At 52.9% G+C, this 19231-nt stretch overlaps 1 protein-coding gene across 9 annotated transcripts in view; it reads left to right on the top strand.

Annotated features, from left to right (window-relative positions):
- Positions 1-19231, top strand: part of AFAP1L2 (actin filament associated protein 1 like 2) — a 98971-nt gene that overhangs the window by 61323 nt on the left and 18417 nt on the right. For 8 of the 9 annotated variants that reach the window (XM_027112661.1, XM_027112665.1, XM_027112668.1 and 5 more), the window contains exons 3-5: positions 6063-6137; positions 7509-7603; positions 14632-14722. In XM_027112661.1, coding sequence (XP_026968462.1) covers positions 6063-6137; positions 7509-7603; positions 14632-14722 — 261 coding nt within the window. Of the gene's footprint in view, positions 1-6062; positions 6138-7508; positions 7604-14631; positions 14723-17445; positions 17530-19231 lie in introns of all 9 variants that reach the window. The other variant, XM_027112669.1, reaches the window with a different exon arrangement.

Below are 19231 nucleotides of genomic sequence, written 5' to 3'. Positions count from 1 at the left end.
GTGTCCAAATTTCCTCTTCCTATAAGGACACCATTCATACTGGATCAGGGCCCGCCCCAGTGGCCTCATTTAATGTTAATTATGTCTTTAAAGACACTTTCTCCAAATACAGTCACATTCTGAGGTATTCAGGGTTAGGACTTAATTCATGCATTTTGAGGGGGACATAGTTCAGCCCGTAACAATAGTGCAAGAGTGACAGGACGTGTATGGCAGCCCCAGGAGTTTCTGAACACTCAACACAGTAGCCCACGAAGAGCACTTTTCCTTATGGTTGAAAGTAGAGAAGGGATAATAAACTGGTATAATCATAGCTAATGCTTAATTGAGCACTTCCCGCCCGCACATGTATTGCTCGGGCTTCATCTTCAAGACACCCCTGTGGGGTTGGTGCTGTTATTAGAGATGAGGAGACTCAGGCCTGGAGAGTGTAAATAACTTGCCCAGTGTCATACAGCCCAAGGGAAAACAGGAAAACATTGTTTTAAGACTTTGTAAATCACAGAACTGTGAGTTCATTGGTTTTCTATCTTCTTAATTGAGCTAGATTTTGTATCCAGTCAAGTACACAGATCTTCAGGAGTTAGTTCAGTGAGTTTGTTTGTTTTTTTCGGTTTTTTTTTTTTTTTTTTGCGGTACGCGGACCTCTCACTGTTGTGGCCTCTCCCGTTGTGGAGCGCAGGCTCAGCGGCCATGGCTCATGGGCCCAGCCGCTCCGTGGCATGTGGGATCTTCCCGGACCGGGGCACGAACCCGCGTCCCCTGCATCGGCAGGCAGACTCTCAACCACTTGCGCCACCAGGGAAGCCCAGTTCAGTGAGTTTTGACAGCTGTATGCACCTGTGCACCCACCACCCAAAATAAGACGTAGAACATCTCTATCATCCCAGAAAATTCACTCTTGCCCCTTCCCAGGGCAAGAATTCCTCCCTAGCCCCACCCCAAGGCAACCATTTTTCAGATTTCTGCCACCATTGATTAGCGTTGCCCATTCTGGAGCTTCCTATGAATGGAATTGGGTGGTTTGTGCCTTGGGTCTGGCCCCCGTCTCTCCATGCTGTGGACTGTATCAATCGTTCCTTTTATAGCTGAATGGTACTCCCTTCTGCGAATATACTGCAATCTGCTCATCCATTCACTGCTGATGGACATTTGGGTTGTTTGCAGATTTGCGCTAATATGAATAATAAGGCTGCTTTGAACAGCCTTGTACAAGTCTTCTTGTGGACATACGGTTTCATTTCTAGCACAGGTGTTTTTTTTTAAAGAAACAGTTTCTTCTGAAGTCATAACAGTTTAGTCGAGTTTATTTTTATATCGGATGTTTGAGAATTGAAAATGATATTTTGGGGACAGTAAGGGACAGTAAGAGGACGTCTAATCCATCTGTCTCACAGTAGGAATAGCCCAGATCCTTGCCAGGGAGGGAAGTGCACCTTCTTTGGCCATCACAGTCAGGGACTCCTCCATGACATCCAGCCTGCGTCCACTGGGCTACATTTCAAAGTCCCTTTTCCTTTTTTTTTTGTTCCCTGTGGAATTAGTTCCTATTGTCTGAATATCAGAGAAGTCATGAAGCTGAAGCATGTTGCTATATGCCCGGCAGCCTTCTCTCCCGTCGGCATAATCTGGCTCCCTTAGCCTTTCATCAGAGGGGTTTTCCGGCAGCCCCTTCATTGCCTTTGAGCTCTACAGGCTCCTCCTAGCTTTGTAGTGAGCATCTGCTGACCTGCCTTGAGTGCTGGTCAGTAGCACATCAAAGGTGGGATGAGCAGATGGGAAATCCCCATTACAAAGCAGGTAAGTTACAGAGGGATGAATCACTCCACAGAAGGACTCATCGGTGGAATTCTTTACAGAGCACACTCCCAGGCCATTTAGATGTGCTCCAACCTGCGAATGTTTAATGATAAAGAACACCTTTGTTGGGAATTGAGAAACACCCCTGTGATGGCGTCTGACCTCTGCTTCTTGGTTCTCACCACTCCATCAGGGCTCCCGGTGTGGGGTCCCCTTTGTGGTCTAGTGTGGCTTCCTGTAGGGTGACCTCTGTTTCACCTTTGATGTGTGTATGTTCTGCTCTCATAAAGTCAGGCCTTCCCCACCCTTGCTCTCTGCAGTTTGTAGGGTTGCAGGAGCTGCTGAGAACGGGTCGGGGGCCCCCCAGTGTGAATTGCCCCCAGAGCACACCCAGACCACCGATAAAATGCGCATAGCCGTACCAAGGCCTTCGGCTGTCACTTCTGTTCTCCAGGTCAGTGCCCACGGATGAATAGCCACTGTTTTCGAACTTCCCCTCTGGTCCTCTTTGCACCCTCTCGGATGGCAGAGTGGTTATAACAGCAGCTCACACTTTCTGTGCTCTTCCCATTTCCCAGCCCCGTGCTTAATGAATGAAATGACTTGGATTGTGTCATCTAACCCCGTCCGAAGGCAGTGAGGGAGTTGCTGTCCCCATCTTACCACCAAGGGAACTGAGGTTTGGAAAGTTACTTTAGGCGCATGGCCATGCGTGGCAGAGCCCAGGCTTGGGCCTGGGCCAGCAGACCTAACCATTACGCTCCCCTCCTCTCTCCACGGTCCAGATGAGTCTGTACCAGGTTAATTATGCTGCACGGGATAGAATCCAAAGCCCCTTAAATTGAACGCGTTGGTCATTTTCTCTCAGCTTCCCATGCCTGCCTCACTGTGTATCTTCCAGAAAATTAACTCAGCCTGACGGGACTTACAGGTGGAGGCAGGATGATCATTTCAAGATAGGCTGTGGTCTCCACTGGCTGAGCTGTTGTTTACTTCAACACATTTGGGGCAGAGCATGAGTGTGTGTGTGCGTGTGTGTGTGTGTGTGTGTGTGTGCACTTTTCAAATGGAATTTTCCATTTTCCGATCTTCAGTGTATTACTGAATTTTCCACTCTCTTTGCCTTTTGTCTAGGTGGTAAGGTCAAGACATGGATTGAGGTCTGTCTATTGGGGGCCCGATATTTTTTCCTGTCTTAACCTTGTGGGCCCCCCAGTACCCTGCTCAGAGACTCTGGGAACATTTCAGGGCTGCCCCTGTGATGGGAAATGCTTCAAACGTTCAGTCTATGCAGCTGTAGTAAGAGGGTCCGGGCCCCTCCTCCCTACCCCTTCCCACCACCCTCTTCAGAGAAGGGTCGTTCCCCCAGGATCCACACACTTGCTCAAAGCACGATGAGCTCTCCTTTCCACCGTACCTGTAGCTGCTGTCATTTCCCACATACCTGTGCGACTACCCCATCTGGGTCTGCCCCCTCTCCCTCTCCCTCCCCCGATCTGGTGAGTTCACAACGGCAGAGACAATGTCTGTTTTGTTCTCTGCTGTATCCCCAGCACCTAGTACAGTGCTGGTGCTCAGTGCACTTCTGAAAATGAATGAGACAATGATGGAAATTCTCCAACCCGAGGCTGCTGCCTCCCAGACCTGGGACAGCTCATCAGGCTTCTCTTTCCAGGGCCAAGTTCACAGGATTGCAGATGGTCCTGGGAGCCTCTTACCTACCAACTGGATGGTGTTGAGAATCAACACCTAGTCAAGCATGGCCTGCAGAGTGTCCAAGGAGGGAGACGCAGCCTGGTGACACGGCCAGTGCCAGCTTTCTCTGCAATTTACAGATCACCGTCTTGGGGGGGAAGCACCTGCTCAGAGTCTAACAGTTAAAACAATAACAACAATATCTTGCCTTTTCTTTTGTACGGGAGTGTGGGCTTAGTTAACAGTATGAAAAAAGAAAAGAATGTGAAATGAACATTAAAAACTATTTACATTCCTTCACTTCCTTTTTTGATCTTTATCGGTGTCATCGGGATATTTTCATGTAGCTGTGGTTTGCCTCTGTACTCTGCTTTGCATTATTTTTACATTTAGAATTGCTGCCTGTGCACATTTCCCTATGTTGACAGTTCTCATACTTTTTCTTTCTTTCTTTCTTTTTTTTTTTTTTTGCTTTTCTGAAACATGATCCTTTAACTGTGATTTTTGGATATCTTTGTAAACAGCAGACATAGAGCTACTTTGTTATTTTTCACAGGTGGGTAGTGTCCATCCATGGATGAACAATAATATTCAACCAGCCCCCTATTCGTGGGCATTTAAGTTTTGTTCTTAAAAAAAAAAAACCTCATATAATATTGCAGTAAACACCCTCAAATAAAATTTTGTTTACATGCTGGAGTTTATCTTCAAGATAGATTTCTGGCAGCGGAAATGTTGGGTTACAGAATATGAACACTTAAAATTAAATTATCCTCCAAGATCACTTCCAAAATGGTTGTGCCGGTAATCCATTTACTCTTAAAGGTGACCTGCTGTTACCTATGTTGATGTGCCATGGTTTCTTTCACCATTTTCCTATTATTGAGCCTTTGAATTATTTCCCATGTTTTAGGCTGTCTTTTTTTTTTTTTTGCGGTACGCGGGCCTCTCACTATTGTGGCCTCTCCTGTCGCGGAGCACAGGCTCCGGACGCGCAGGCTCAGCGGCCATGGCTCACGGGCCCAGTCGCTCCGCAGCATGTGGGATCCTCCTGGACCGGGGCACGAACCCGTGTCCCCTGCATCGGCAGGCGGACTTTCAACCACTGCGCCACCAGGGAAGCCCTAGGCTGTGATTTTTAATCTTTGTTAGTTACAAGGTTACCTTACTTTTTCAAATTCCCTAACGTTTGGGTTTTGTACATTTGAAAATTTCAGTTAGGTAGAACTAGGCAATATTTCATCACAATTATTTTCCATACTATGCAGGCAAGAGAACTAAGGCACACAGGTTAGCTGTTTTGCTCAGAATTACTGTTAATGGCAGAGCTTGGCCGAGGCCCCCCGCCGCCCATCCCCTACCCTGTCTCCTGCTTCTCCCTGCAGAGTGCTTTAATCCTGTGCCGTGCTCTGGAGGAGGTACAGACCCAGCCCCTCAGTGGAAGTATGCAAGTTGTGGATAACTACGTTTAGACCTTGTAGTTCCCTCTGATAAGCTGCTGCGGCCCTTGGTATAGGGGTGACGTTGCTGACTGGTTCTGGTAGGGCTGGGCACCAGGGTGGCAATCCCACGGGCTGATGGAGGAAGATCCATCCAGCCGTATCCTCCTCCTGTTCCTCTGGGTTCTCAGGGCTCTGTTGACGCAGGCCTGCTGGCTGGAGTCTAGGCGGTCTGTGGTGTGGAACTGGCTGGCGCTGAACTGCCTCCTTCGCCAGGGGTTTGAATTGGGCTCCTTGGCTCTGTAGCACCATCTCCAGCCACTGGAATTTATCAGCCGCAAGTTTCTAGGAAATGCAAATTAAGAGGCACAAAGAAATGCAGGAGGATTTCTAGGAGGAGAAACACTCAGATCAGTCTCCTCTGCAGGCTTCTGAAGAAAGGGTCAAAGCCTTTCTCTGCCTAGACATGCACGGGGAAGGTGACAGCCTGTACAGAAATGTTTTTAAAGGAGGGGAAGGGCTGTGCACTGCAGGTAGAGCAGGTAGCTGCTGGTCCTGCAGGTCCAAATCCCAGCACACTCCCCACTCCAAACCCAGAGCTCAGGCCCCCACAGTGGCACCCCACCTAGAGGCCTGGGAGCTAAACTTCCAGGTCCTGAATATGACCTATCTTATATAGACCTCACTCTGATTAGCCCATGAGTGTAATTCAGACTAGGGTGAGAATGACTGATAGGAAATGTTTTACAATTTAAACAAAATGCTAGGAAACCCAGAGAAATCTCTGCTTGGTGGAATATGAGGCAGATCTTTAAGGTATGGGTGCTTTTCCACTTAAGCCTTTTATTCCCAAAGCTATCCTTCTGTATCCTCCCCTTCCCTTCCCTCCCCTCCCCTCCCCCCAGGCTAGAAAACTAACAGTCAGCAATGTGGTATTTCTTTTTTTGGAAATCTGTCAGCTCTTTCTACAGTGGACTCTTTCAATCAACTCAAAATGTTGTATGCTTTTACTGGAATCCAGGCTGATGACAATGTCTCTGAGGGGTGGAGGGGACATCCTTTCTCTCTAGAGGCCCTTTCCCTTCATGAAATCACATGAAGCCTGTGTCTTCCATCCTCCTTCTGCAGGTTCTGACGAGGAGTACATTTATATGAACAAAGTGACGGTCCACAAGCAACAGGATGCCGAGTCCCAAGACAAAGGTATGGGTCTGCCGCTGATGGAGTGGCCAGCTCCCAGGAAGGGGGCCAGTATAAGCCTTGGTCCCGTCCCACCCCTCCTTCCTCCCAGCCAGGACCACAGACAGGCCTGGTGGGGTTATTTTTGGAAGTCGCATTTTGGGTGATGCTATTTGGGGTTGATGTATTTTGGGATGTCTTATCAGGCCACCTCCTTGCCTCTTAAAGGTCTCGTGTCCCCTTCGTGGATAAGGATTCAGTCCCTAAAATCTCTCAGCGTTTCTCAGCATCGTCCCAGGAATAGGAAGTTATAATTCAGATGCTCTAAGAAAGCAGCTGTATAGGTGCTGATCCCACAGCCCCAGCTTTATGACTTTTGACAGAAGTCTGGATTTTATGAGTGTGTGTGTGTTGGGGGGGGGGTGATGGCGAGGAGTCGGTGATGTCAGCAGCTGCCTTAATATTCGATCGAAGGTTTTGTTCAAAGGTGATCACTTGGCAGAACATCTTACCTTCCACTGGAAGGACAGGTGATGTCTTCCATGGCTTCTTAATCTTCTCTGTTCTGCTCTCTGCTTTTGTCTGAAAACCCTCAGGAGTGGGTCCAGCAGGACCCCAGGGAGGCCCAGAGGTTTGCAGAGCTGCCTAGCTGCAGAGGAGAGGGGATTAGAAGCCCCCGTCTCGCAGCTCTCAAGCCTGTGACTCAAAGGCAGAGGCTTAGCAAGAGGTGGGAACACAGCATCCCCAAACATTCGGTCCTGTTAAAGACTTGGCTTCAGGACATCAGCCAGCAAAGCCCCAGGGTCAGATCTGCCTGAACCTGTCTGTCCCCAGCTGGCTTGGCCACCTGCTGAAATGGTCAGGCTCAGAAGAGCCTTTGGGGCCTTTTCCTTAAAAGTGCACAGAGGGTTGGTGGCCAAGGTCCCCAGTGTGGCTTTCACCTCCTGCCCCACCACCAAGCGTGGGCTCCGCAGAAGTCCCCTGCACTAAAGCAGCCCCCGGGCCCTAGGTTGTTTGCCTTCCGGGGAAACCATGGGGTGGACAGAGGTAATCACAGGGTCCGTGCTGAGAGCAGCTCAATATAGTGACCACGGGCAGCTCCTCCACTCACTGAAGCTCTGTGGCCAGGGCGTTTTGGACATGGGGCCGGTGGAGGAGAGGGTGCGGAACCTACCAGAAACCTCAAACCAGTTCCTCCTGAGGAAACTGCCCATGGCCGATCTACCCTATTCTTGGAGGAAAAACAACACTGGCTCCAGGGACCGCCTGCCTGGGTAATTAACACCTGCCCAAATAGAACTGGGGGCTCATGTGACCAGACATTCCTGGCTACTGAGACTCCACTGCAAGCCTGGGTGCCCCTCATCAAAGCCCTCTTCTGCTTGCTTCCCACAGCGCCCGAGGAGCAGAGCCCACTGACTAACGGCGAGCCCAGCCAGCACTCCTCGGCCCCTCAGAAGAGTCTTCCAGACCTCCCGCCACCCAAGATCGTAAGTGTGGGTCCGGGACCCCTCATTTCCCTGACTTGGGTCCCGTGAAGGTCCAATGCTTCTCGCAGGTGTCAGTCCACCAAGCGTCTGGCATTTTCGGAGCACCTGTTGTCTGTGGGGTCCGGGGCACCGGGAGGGACGGAGACAAGTAAGCGTGCTAGCAGGTGACGTCATTTGCTCGGCGCAAAGAGGAACGGCCGTGCGAGATGAGGGTCTCTGTGTGTCCGAGGCTACGCCAGGCTCTTCACCAGCACCCCATGAGCGGGGCCTTGTACAGACATGGGCACCAGCTCAGGCCACAGTGACCTTTCAGAAATGTAAACCACATCACACCACTTCCTGCTTGAAACCCACCAAGAGCTCTCACTGGACTTGGGACAGAACATCCACATTCCTTCACGTGGCCCCAGGGCCTACACGGTCTGGCCCAGCTGCGTCTCCAGCCTCATTGCATCTGCTCTTCACCAGCCTCCTTTCTGTTCCTGGGTTGTTCCCTGTGGTCAGTCCTGCCTCGGGGACTCTGCAGTCCCCGGGCCCTGGCCCCTCAAAGGCTGCCCCCTCCTCCTGTCTCAGACGTTCTTAGACAGACTTTCCCTGACTTACCCATGTGAGGCATCCCACCTCGGTGCCTGCCCCCATTACTGCCTGCCACACCGCCCAGTTACCCCTCCGTGTTTATTATTTGCCTCCCAGAGTAGGTGTAAGCTCCCTGAATCAGGGACTGTGTCTCGTTTACTGCTTCGTGTCCTGTGTCTGCACACAGTAGACCACACGCATGTTTGTGGATGGATGGATTTATGGACTCCTGCAGACTTGGGTTCAGATTCCAGCTCTGTCAGGTACTAGCTCCTTGACCTTGAGCAGGTTAGTTAAGGTCTCTGGCCCTCTGTTTCCTGGTGTTTAAATGAAAGGAACGTAAACATCTCTCACCTAAGCTCCTCTTATTCAGGGGGCATGGCAGACCACATTAGCATTCAGTGAGGTGAGTGGTAGTATTTACATTTTATGGGTGAAGAACCGAGAATCAGTGGGTTTATAATATCCCAGTGTCACACAGCCTTGAAGTGGCAGAACTTGAACCCAAGTTCTTCCCACGCTAGGATCTGGCTGGGAAGGATTTCTGGGACCGTAGGACTGCACGGTCACTGAGCTCCCACCAAGCCATCCATCACTGGATCCGTAGGCTCAGGTCACCACTGAGGGGGTCCCGTCCCCAGACTGGCCCCTTCATTCATGCCTTCCTGGGGGCAGTACGGTTCTGCCCGCTGCTCTCACAGCTGGTAGGGCAGGCCTGGAAGGTCTGGGCAGCATCCCACTGCAGGAGCCCCTGGAGCTGGGTGACAGCTTGGCAGGGACCCTTCATCTCAGGCTGACAGACTTGATGGACTGAGCATCGGTCCCTGGGTACCCCAATATGCTGATGCCACGAGTGACTGTCATGTTCTGAGCCGCTGCCCACTCCGTGCACACAAACATGGTCCTCCCACCACCTGCCAAAAAACAGAGGCTCAGGGAGTTAAAACAACTGGCCAAGATCCCACCACTGGGAGGTAGCAGGCCCAGGATTTGTATGCGGTTTCTTGGTTTCTGGACCACTCTGCGGCCTCCCGGACTTCAGCTCGGCTTCTTAGCCAAGTAAAGGTACAAGTCGTGTCCCTTTCCGCTGCAGGCTCCCCTCACTTTTGGCGCCGGGACTTGGGGAGGGGGCATGGCCTCTCAGCTCCCATCCAGTTGCTGCTGGTTTTAAGCAGACGGGAGGTGTTGTGGTTTTCGGGTTACGCCCCAAGCACCCCTTGCCGGGTGGGGGGAAGGAGAGGTGGCTGCTCTGAGCCAGGGCTGCAGCTTTCCTAGCCTGAGTTCGTGTGTGATTCTGACCGGGGTGCCTTTGACCTCTGTGCAGTGGGGTGCCACTGCCCACCCCACGCGGGGCAGCTAGCTGCTTAGGGGTCCACACCAGACGGGAGGGGCGTTCACCTGGTGGAGCCTCTTAGCGGTGACTCGCTCTGGAAGCCCGTGTTTGACGAACGTGGTGGTGGACTGGGAACCCAGGGTCTGGGGCCGGGTCGTGGTCACAGAGTCCGGCAGCCCCGGGACTCTGGCTGGCTTTTAGTGCTCCCTTGCTAGCCTTCTGTGACCCCGGCACAGAGGCCTCAAGGGCTCGGGGGTGTGAGACGCAGGGCCTCCGATCAAGGCCAGGACTGTGGTTGTCCCCTGGAGCGGACTCCCGGCATCAGCTGTGTCTGTGGGCCATCGGGGCCAGGAGAGGCTCGAGAGGAACCTATTGCTGCACTGGCAAGACACCACCACCCGAGACGTGTGGCCTTTCAGATGCGTGGTGACGGTTCCCGTGGACATACTCCAGGCCGTGGGGCGACTTCCAGCAGAGCGAGCGGCCGTGGCAGTCTCCGCTCCTTGTGGAATTGCTCTGCTGAGAAGGACCTGTCCTAGGTCCCTCCTAGTTCTGTCCCAGTCGCCCACCTCCACCCAGGGCCTTCTGGATGTGGAGTGAGAAAGGGGGGGTGCAGAACCCGGGGTCCTCCCTGCCTGCCCACACACGCCTGCTCCCCTCCAGCCTCCTCTCTGGTCAAGTCTGGCTGAAGACTTAGTCCAAGGCCCCCAGAGGAGCGGTGTCAGGGCGGAGCGGGGAACAGCTGTGTCTTCTGGCTCTCACAGGGAGGAGGAGAACCAGAACAGCAAGCAGTTGGGGAGGGAGGGAGCGTGGCAGCCTGGGCCTGGCTGGCCCTGTGACCTCTCTTCCTCGGCCAGGGAAAGCCGTGTCCCTTCCCACCCTGACCCAGGAGCTTCAGGGCGCCACGGTGGCTTGTCCTCTTGCATGCCCGGCCCCGGGCTCTCTGGTGGCTGTAGCGCAAGCTGGGCGTCTGCCTGGGGTCCTCAGTGCCCAGGGCTGGGCCGGGAGCGTGGCCTCTGTCCCAGGCTCAGCCCGTCCAACACTGGAGGGGGCAGCCAGGGGTCTGGAGCGATCTTGTGGGTGTGGCCAGTGACTCAGCAGCTGTGGTACTTCCAGGCCACGGTCTGCACAGCCAGGTGCGGCGGTTGCTTTCCGAGAGACAGACGTCTGCTGGCACCGTTGTGCTCCTGGCCTGGGCAGCCACCTCCGCCCGCCTCCCCTCTGAGGCCTGACCATGCGTCGGGGCTGGACTTCTGCAGGCTGCTCTGCGGGGGCAGGGAAGGCCGTCACCGTGGTTGGTCTGGGGAGCTCGGTCTGGATCTGCTAGCCCCCACCCCGGAAGCTTCCACAGTGCATTCTGGGGCAGGTTGCTCAGAACTGCAGGGATGTCCCAGGTCACCTGGGCCACCCCGCATCTTCAGCTCTGTGTCTCATCTAAATCAGCACTGGCCAGGTACAGCCCCCTGACCGAATCCTGCACCACCTGCTTTTGTAAATAACATTTTGCTGGAATTCAGCCACGCTTATTCATTTGTGTATATTTATGGGTGCTTTTGCACTACAGTAGCAGGGTAGAAGAGCTGAGGTCGGAGCCGCTGAATGGCCTGCAAATCCCTAAGTATTGACTGTTTGGCTCTCTACAGGTAAAGTTTGCCAATCTCTGGCAAGTCACGCTGAGCAGGGTGGCTTTCTTCCCTGTCCCTTCCTGTGAACCCTCAGTTATTTCAGGTTCCGAAGTCACACATCTGCTTCTTCGTTGAATGTGCACCATCTTCATCATCATGATGATAAAGTAACTTTCCTTCATTCTTAATTCCGGGAGTTTAGGATCTCTTGCTCCTCTGATAATAGGCCATCGCGCCTGTGTAATTATATGACTCTCTTCTGAATTGTTGGAATCGTTTTGTCCTTTAACGTGACCCAGGCCCGTATCTTTTGCCCTGGCCGCCTTGAGGACAGGGGCTGTCCTGTTCTTTAAGGCAGTTGAGCTTGCTATAAGCCAGGTCATGCCCAAATACTTCCTCTGTATCCTCCCAGAGTACACCTGTTCTTCCCCCACCAAACATGCCTACAGGCACCTTTTCTCCCTTTGATTGATATTTTTATATCTTATTTTGAAGGTTAGTGAACACTAATATTTATTATTTAATAGTGCTGAGCACAGTTTAATCCTTACAGTGACCCCATGTGACAGGTACTTCTACTCTCCCCATTTTATAGCAAAGGAACTGAGGCCCAGAGAGGTCAAGTCAGTTGTCCAGAGTCACACAGCTCGATGTGCCAGTGTCAGGATTCGAACCCAGCCCCGAAGGTCAGATTCCTGCCCCACTGCCCTATCTGCCTCTCTGTATAGATCCATTTACAGATGATTTCACAGTGAGAGGCTTGGGAGACTCTCAAGAAACACCCCCTGGTGCTCAACTCCTAGATGGGAGGGCAGGCCCCCTGTGGGGATAATGACCCAGCAGGAGTTCCCACAGGAGGGTTCAATCCCCTTCTGTCCTGTTCTAATCATGGGAATCCAGACCAGAGCCAGACCTTGGGTGCTCAGAGCTTCCCTCCGGATGGGATCCCCACGCCCTCAGCAAGACAAGGGTTCCCACACCCCGTATGGGGAGCGGGGCTTCTTGGAGGCTGCAGCTGGAGGCCCAGCCCACTCAGGAAGCCTGAGCCCCAGGACCCAAAAGCAGAGACCTTGTCGGGGCCCAGGTAAGGAGACATTTTCCCCTCAGACCCCAGGAAGCAGGCTCTCAGAGGCAGCCCTTCCTCTGGCTGACCGAGGGGCCAGGAGTGGCCGAGAGGAGCAGAAACGTCTCTCCAGGCCAGGGGCAGCAGAGGCGAAGGGTCATCCACTAGCAGCTACCAGATGTGTCCACCATGTGCGAGGCCCTCGCCCCGGCGAGGAGCCCGGCTGAAGGTACTGCTCGCAGCCGTCGCCCTTCCGCAGCCGGCCCGGAGCGCAGCTGGGCTGCTTAGGAAATGAGCAGATTATTCTGTTCCTTCCTGCGTGCTGTGTGTCGCACCTGCTGGGGCTGCAGGCTGCTCAGAGCCTGCCTCTGGGACTTGGGTCAGCTCTCTCGGTGTCGGGCCAGATGGAGTTCGAAGGACGTGGTATGGGAGCCAGGTGGTGGCCTGGCCTCTGCTGACCCTCTTCATGTGGACCTGTCTCAGCTTGCCGGACAGCAATCCAGTAACCTGGCTCCTGTAGGGCGCCTGGGTCGTGGAGGCCCCCAGACAACAATGACAACAGCCTCCTCGTACTGGATACGCACCAGGCCCTGTGGAAGCACCATCACGTTTTGTCTCCTTGAATCCTCGACAACTCCAGTACTATTCCTGTTTTATGAAGAGGGAAAGTGAGACCCAGAGAGGCTGTCACATACCCACGGTTAAATCTATGGACTCCTAAAGGCTGGATTCGAACCTAGTTACATTCACTCTAGAGATCATAGAAATAGATCTAGTCGCCGAGCCACAGAGGACTTGGCTCTGGGGAGCCTGGTTTTGTGCAGCAGCTGCAGGAGCATTACTCTGCCCCCGGGGGAAGCTGGGAACCGACGCCCTTGTGGTCCCTGCTGAGTACTGTCCCACGGGGCACGTGAGCCCACGCTGCCTGTTCTCCCACCATCGCCTGGGCCAGGCCTAGGGAAGCTCTCTCTGTCATAGGTCCCCCAAAGAAGCTCATTTTCCATGGCAAAGGTGTCTAGATTTCCCCACCTCCTGCCCCTGTTCCTGGTGGGGCAAGGAATCCCCAGCAGCCCAGGGGTCCGTCCGAGGTCAGGGCCCCGTCTCTCCTACGATCTCCCTGCACCCCCTTTACCTTAAGAGCCGTCCTCTGTCTTCACTTGGCCCCCCCCGAAGGTCCAGGCCTGCCCCTCGTGTGGAACACGCAGCACAAGGACTTCTCAAAACCAGGACTGGGAATGCACTTCAGCTTTTGCCATTTCTGTTCTCATCACGAATATTCCCTTGGCCCTCTTCAGGGACTTGTGTGGATGGACACTTACACGTTCATGACCTATATATAGTAATATTCATGCCACCATCTATCTCTCTTTTTCCTCTGCTATTGCTTATGGGATTACCTTCGTAGTCTAGTGCCCATCTTACAGATGGAATAATGGAAGAGAGAACGATGTTCATGCTCTGTTCTTCTCCACAGTTGCATATGTTTTTGTTTTTTGCGGTACGCGGGCCTCTCACTGTTGTGGCCTCTCGCGTTGCGGAACACAGGCTCTGGACGCACAGGCTCAGCGGCCATGGCTCACGGGCCTAGCGGCTCTGCGGCATGTGGGATCTTCCCAGACCGGGGCATGAACCCGTGTCCCCTGCATCGGCAGGCAGACTCTCAACCACTGCGCCACCAGGGAAGCCCTGCATGTGTTTTTTATTCTACTCAAATTATGCTCATTCACCCTCATGTCATGTAAGAAATGCTGGGTGGTCCTGTCCTCTGAGCATCCTTCCTTGGTCCTAAATGTTCATCACACCCTCCACGCTCCCATGGAGCTCTGACCTTGTCTATTAAAGCACTTGATAAGGAGCTGTGAGCACCTAGTTAAGACTTTCTCAGGACTGACTCCTGACCATCTGGATGTGTCCCTCAGCTAGTCCGTGGGAGCCATCCAGTATCTGCTGAGCAAATGATTGAACTTGTTATGGGAGAGGTTTGGGAGTTAGAAGCCAGGTCCTCTTCCTCTGTGTACCCCGATCAGCCCTTGTCTTTGTAGAAAGTGTATTCTATGCAGAAGCCATCATAGCTACCATGACAGCCTGACTCCATCTGGCCTTTCAAGTGTGTTATGTCATGATGTGTACAATGATATCGTGTGTGTGGTGGGCATCGGAGCCTCATTTGGCAGGAGGCGGGGGGGAATGCTGAGGCTTGGTGAGGTTAAGCAATGCGCCCACAGCCCTCCAGCTGGATGCAAACCAAACACTGTGGATGGGGTGGCTGACGGGAGTCACGATAATCCCCGTTCTCCCTCTCGACTTGCTTGACGTCCAAGCTGGGCATTTTTTTCTTCTGGTTCCCTCTCCTTCCACCCAAAGGGTTAATTCCAAGTTGTTCCCAGTGTATCGTATCTGAAAATGTTTGTTTTATTTGTTCATACCACAGATTCCAGAACGGAAACAGCTCTCCACCCCAAAGATCGAGTCTCCAGAGGGTTACTATGAAGAGGCTGAACCATATGACACATCCCTCAATGGTACATCCTGGGGACGGGGCTTGGAGGGGGTCCAGTCACTTCCTGCACGGAGGCCAGTGCCAACTCCCCTGGTGGTGACCGGCACACTTACCCTGGCTAGAAACACAGGGCAGCCTGGGCGGCTCTTACTGGAGAGCGTGGCCCGAATTGAGAGCTGGCCACAGAGCATTTGGCCTCTGGTCTGCTGGGGAGCTGAGACCTACAGCAGACCCAACCCACCCACAAGGAGGGGCTTGGGGTGGTCCACAAGGAGCTGGTTTACTGTGTCTGATGCCTTCTGTGGTCCTGCCTGGATGTTGCTGGATTCAGCACAGAAATGTGACAAAGAAGAGGTGTGTTGGCCGAGAGGCACAAGGCCCCGTAAGCGATGGAAATGTGGTCAGGCTGAACCAGAGCCCAGTTTCCAGGTTCTTTCGCTGGACTAATAGTCACTGGGCTCCCACCATGTACCCAGCGTGCTTCTAGGAATCAGGAGCTCAGCAGCACGCAGGATTCGGTGGGGTTCAGTGGTCACGGCACTTAGATTCTGAGAGGGAAGACAGACAGCAAATAAACATAGGATGTGTCAGGTGGTGATAACTTGTCAGGATGGAAAGCTGCAGGGGCTGGGTTGGGGCAGGAGAGGGATTTTATTGTAGATTAGGGAGGGCCTCTCTGATAGCATGACCTTGAGCCGATTCCCAAATGAAGTGGGAACTGGGTGGAGCTGATACCTGCAGGAAGAACTTTCTAAACAGAGAGCACAGTATGTGCAAAGGCCCTGAGGCAGGAGAGCCCTTGGCATGTTTGGAGGCCATTGTGGCAGGAGCAGGTGGGGTTGGGGGAGGGAGATGGGAGATGGGGACACAGAAGCAGCTGTAGGCCTTGGTAACGACTTCGGCTTTTCTCTGAATAGACTTTTCTCCAGCCTTTGGAGGGGAGGGTTGCCTAACTTAGGTAGATGGGCTTTGCTATGGGGGCAGGGCTCACGCTGTGAGGCCCTTTGCTATGGGGGCAGGGCTCATCTGTCCTCGGCCAGTGGTTCTCAGCCTGATGAGGTTGGATCAGAAATAGAAATGCTCTCGTTGTGGGGATTCTATAACACAGAAAGGCCTTGAAGGTTCTGGAAGAAAGATGGTTGTGACCCCATTCTCCCAGGTAGCTGGACTCTGGTCCCCTCACTCTGCCTTTCTCACCTCCTTCTCTTTCCTTCCTTTGTAAGTGAAAGGTCTTTGAAAGCATAAAGCAACTTGCAGATGTCAGCAGTAAGGATCCCTGGTGGTGGGAATGAACTTGGCCGAAGGGGGGACCTTGTTGGTGTCACAAAGAACTGGCCCTGGGATGAGATGGGACCAGTCACCTGGAGCCACATGGGATTCTTGTCCTCTTTCTTCACACTTTACCTACTGTCTGCGGTCCCGGGAACTGTGTGGGAGGTGAGGGCTTCTTTGGCCCAAAGGAATTTTATCCTAAGAGTCTGGTTTTGTGGACAGACATCACTTAGCTTGCGAGGTGTTGCCAAGTCAGCGGCCGGACTGTGATTTCAGACTGGAGCTGAGAGCGCGGTGGGGCTGTCTGGGTGCGTCTGGAAGGTGGGAGCAGTGACTCACCCCGGGGAGCACCTCCATGTGTCTGAAGCCCATCTCTCTCGGGTGTGGCCTGTGCCAGCCGGGGCCTGCCTCCCAGACGCTCCCGGGGGCCTGTTGGTGGGGCAGACACTTCATCTCGACACAAACAAGCAGTCAGAAGGATCCCGGTGTTTGTCTCTCGACTGGGAGTTCATATTGGTTTTATCCAGAACTGGGGGTGGGGGGGGCGGGGGGAGGGGTCATCACAAGGTCAGGAAGGAGGGTGGGGAGAAGCCCAGTTGCCTTTGTCCCCTGCCAGCCCGAGGACGGAGGATGACTTGTGGGGAGCTGGTCATACTTACCACGAAGAGGGGGCCTCCCCTGCATCATAAGCTGGCCTGCCCTTGGTTCCTGCCTGCTGTCCCCCACACCTGTTTGACCAGTGGGACGCACAGGTCACAACAGCAGAAATGACCATTGGACTTCCGCCCCTTGCTCTACTTCTTTGTCCAACAGCGATTTTGCTGACTTCCTGAAAAAGACCAGTTGCTTGGCCTCTTGGCCTGCTTTATCAGCAGTCCACTCACTGCTTCCCTGGGTCAGGTCCTCTCTCTGAACAAGTTTAGTAAGTGCCCTGCCGGCCTGTGCAGGAGCTATTAGGTAGAGCTCCTGCATTGCTGGTGTCTCCTGCTAGAGACGGTAGACATCAGTAACGGCAGCTGCTGTAACAAACAAGCCCTCTTGCAGCTTAGAGTAACTCAATGCAGATCTGATTCTCACTCACGGAATAGTTCAGCTGGGCGTTACTGGTCAGCAGGCTGCGTCCAGCGTGAGCTCGGTCACCTTCTGAGGCCACAGAATCCACCACAAAGAAAGGGTGGAGAACCTCTATGTGCTCCTTAAAGGCACCAGGCAGAGTGACACCCAGTGCTTCTATCCACATTCCATTGGCAGCAGGAAGTCACATCTCTGGATGGGAAGGGGCTGGGAAATGATGTCCTTGGCCAGGCTGGGGTACACCTGACAAGCCCACATCTCCAATGGGAATGCACTAACTTCTGGTGGGAGGGCAGCCGCGTCGCCACATCTCTTTGTGTCTCTGCATCTGGGTCTGCCGCTCTCTTCATCTTCTCTCTCTTCCTCTTGCCTTTGTCTGTCCTTCTGGATCCCACACAGATCATTCTGGCAGATTTCCCCCCAGTGGAGTCCCCAGGTGGGTACAGGTGCCTGAAGGAGTCGTTTACGCCACGATCACCTTGGGTACTGCTTGTCCCAGAGCGGGAATGCCGGTGATCCCATCTGCTGCCTGGCCCTCTCTGAGGCGGGGTGCATGCCCCGAGGGTGGCTGCCGCCCTCTTCCCGTCCTCTTGCATGGGTTCTGCACGCGCACGCCGTGTGCTGTCCCTCTGCAGACCCCTGCCTGTAGCCTCCAAACAGATGGCTAGAGGATGCAGAGCGTGGCATGGCTGTCCTGCCCTCTGTTCCCGAGGACATGCCACAGGACACAGTGGGTGCAGTCTCCACCTGGGGACAGCAAAAAGGGGTTTGGAATTATCTGAGCATCCTGCCTTTCACTCCTGTTCATCCTGCAACCTCTAGAAGCCAAGTACCTGTTTAAGAATACCCTACATTTATGGTTGGGCCGTGATCACTCTTTTTTTTTTTTTTTTTTTGCGGTACGCGGGCCTCTCACTGCTGTGGCCTCTCCCATTGCGGAGCACAGGCTCCGGACGCGCAGGCTCAGCGGCCATGGCTCACGGGCGCAGCCGCTCTGCGGCATGTGGGATCTTCCCGGACCGGGGCACGAACCCTGTCCCCTGCATCGGCCGGCGGACTCTCAACCACTGCGCCACCAGGGAAGCCCCGTGATCACTCTTAGAGATAAATAAAATGGTCGATACATTTGCCCTAGATTTCCTCCAAGCTGTTCCCCATCGCCCTTGGAGGCAGAGGGGCGGATGTTAGAATTCTCCATGGAACATGTGGGGCAACCCCAGAAGCACAGAACAGCCGGGGGCGCGGAGGAGGGGGGCGGGATTCGGCCAGCTTCTTCACACTAATCTCTGTAGCCTCGCTTACTAATCTTTATCACTGAAAGAGCTATCCCAGTGACTACATCATTCTTATTTCATTTATTGTGCAGCTAACGCAGTGCTGACAAGGGGTACATTTTTTACAGAATCGCCCTGATCCTACCACCAGATCAAACCAACTATTTTGAGTTCTCTCTGAGCCTTTCAGTACTGTTCTCTTTGTATAGATAATTTTAATTGTGCTTTCTCACTTACTGTCTTATCTTAAGGAGATTCTCAAGTTGCAGACTAGTCTTCAGAGCTTTCACTGATTACGGTTGCACGGTACGCTGGATGAAATCAGACTTTCCTGAGTCTCCTTCTGCTGACTGTTCACTAGCACTTGAAGAAATATCTTAATGCATGTAACCTTCCCCACTTCCTTCCTTTTTTAAAAACTAGTTTCTTAGGATAAACTCCCAGGACTGGGATTATTGGGTCGAAGGGTATGAATGTTTTTATGGCGCTCGAAACAGCAGGCTTGACAGGTTGTTTCCTGAGAGGCTGGCGTTCATTTATATTGCCACCAGCCATACGAGAGAGTTCAGGGTCCCCTACTGGGTAGCACCACTATTTTCAGTCTTTGTTTATTTAATAGGTATAAAATTGTGAACTATGCAACTTTTTTATTAAGCCAGGAAGGGGAGTAGTATCACACTGCTTTTCAAGAAGACTGATATTAAAATAGTCAAGGTATTATTTTTAAAAATATTAAAGCAAAATAAAACACATTTTCTTTGGCATTGTAGCCAGAGTAACTGTGGCCGTGGCCTCATTCTAATTCAAATGAGGTTCTGTTTTCTTAGTATTGCAGGAACCTAGCTATGCAGGTAGTTTAAGAGGCTTCTGGAGAAGAGAAGATGGGGGACCCATGGGCTGTCTCTTTTCTG

Source organism: Aethalodelphis obliquidens, unplaced genomic scaffold, assembly GCF_003676395.1.
Source record: "Aethalodelphis obliquidens isolate GAN/ISIS:26980383/991018 unplaced genomic scaffold, ASM367639v1 scaffold11, whole genome shotgun sequence".
Lineage (NCBI taxonomy): Eukaryota > Metazoa > Chordata > Mammalia > Artiodactyla > Delphinidae > Aethalodelphis > Aethalodelphis obliquidens.
This window is presented reverse-complemented; position numbering and strand designations above follow the sequence as displayed.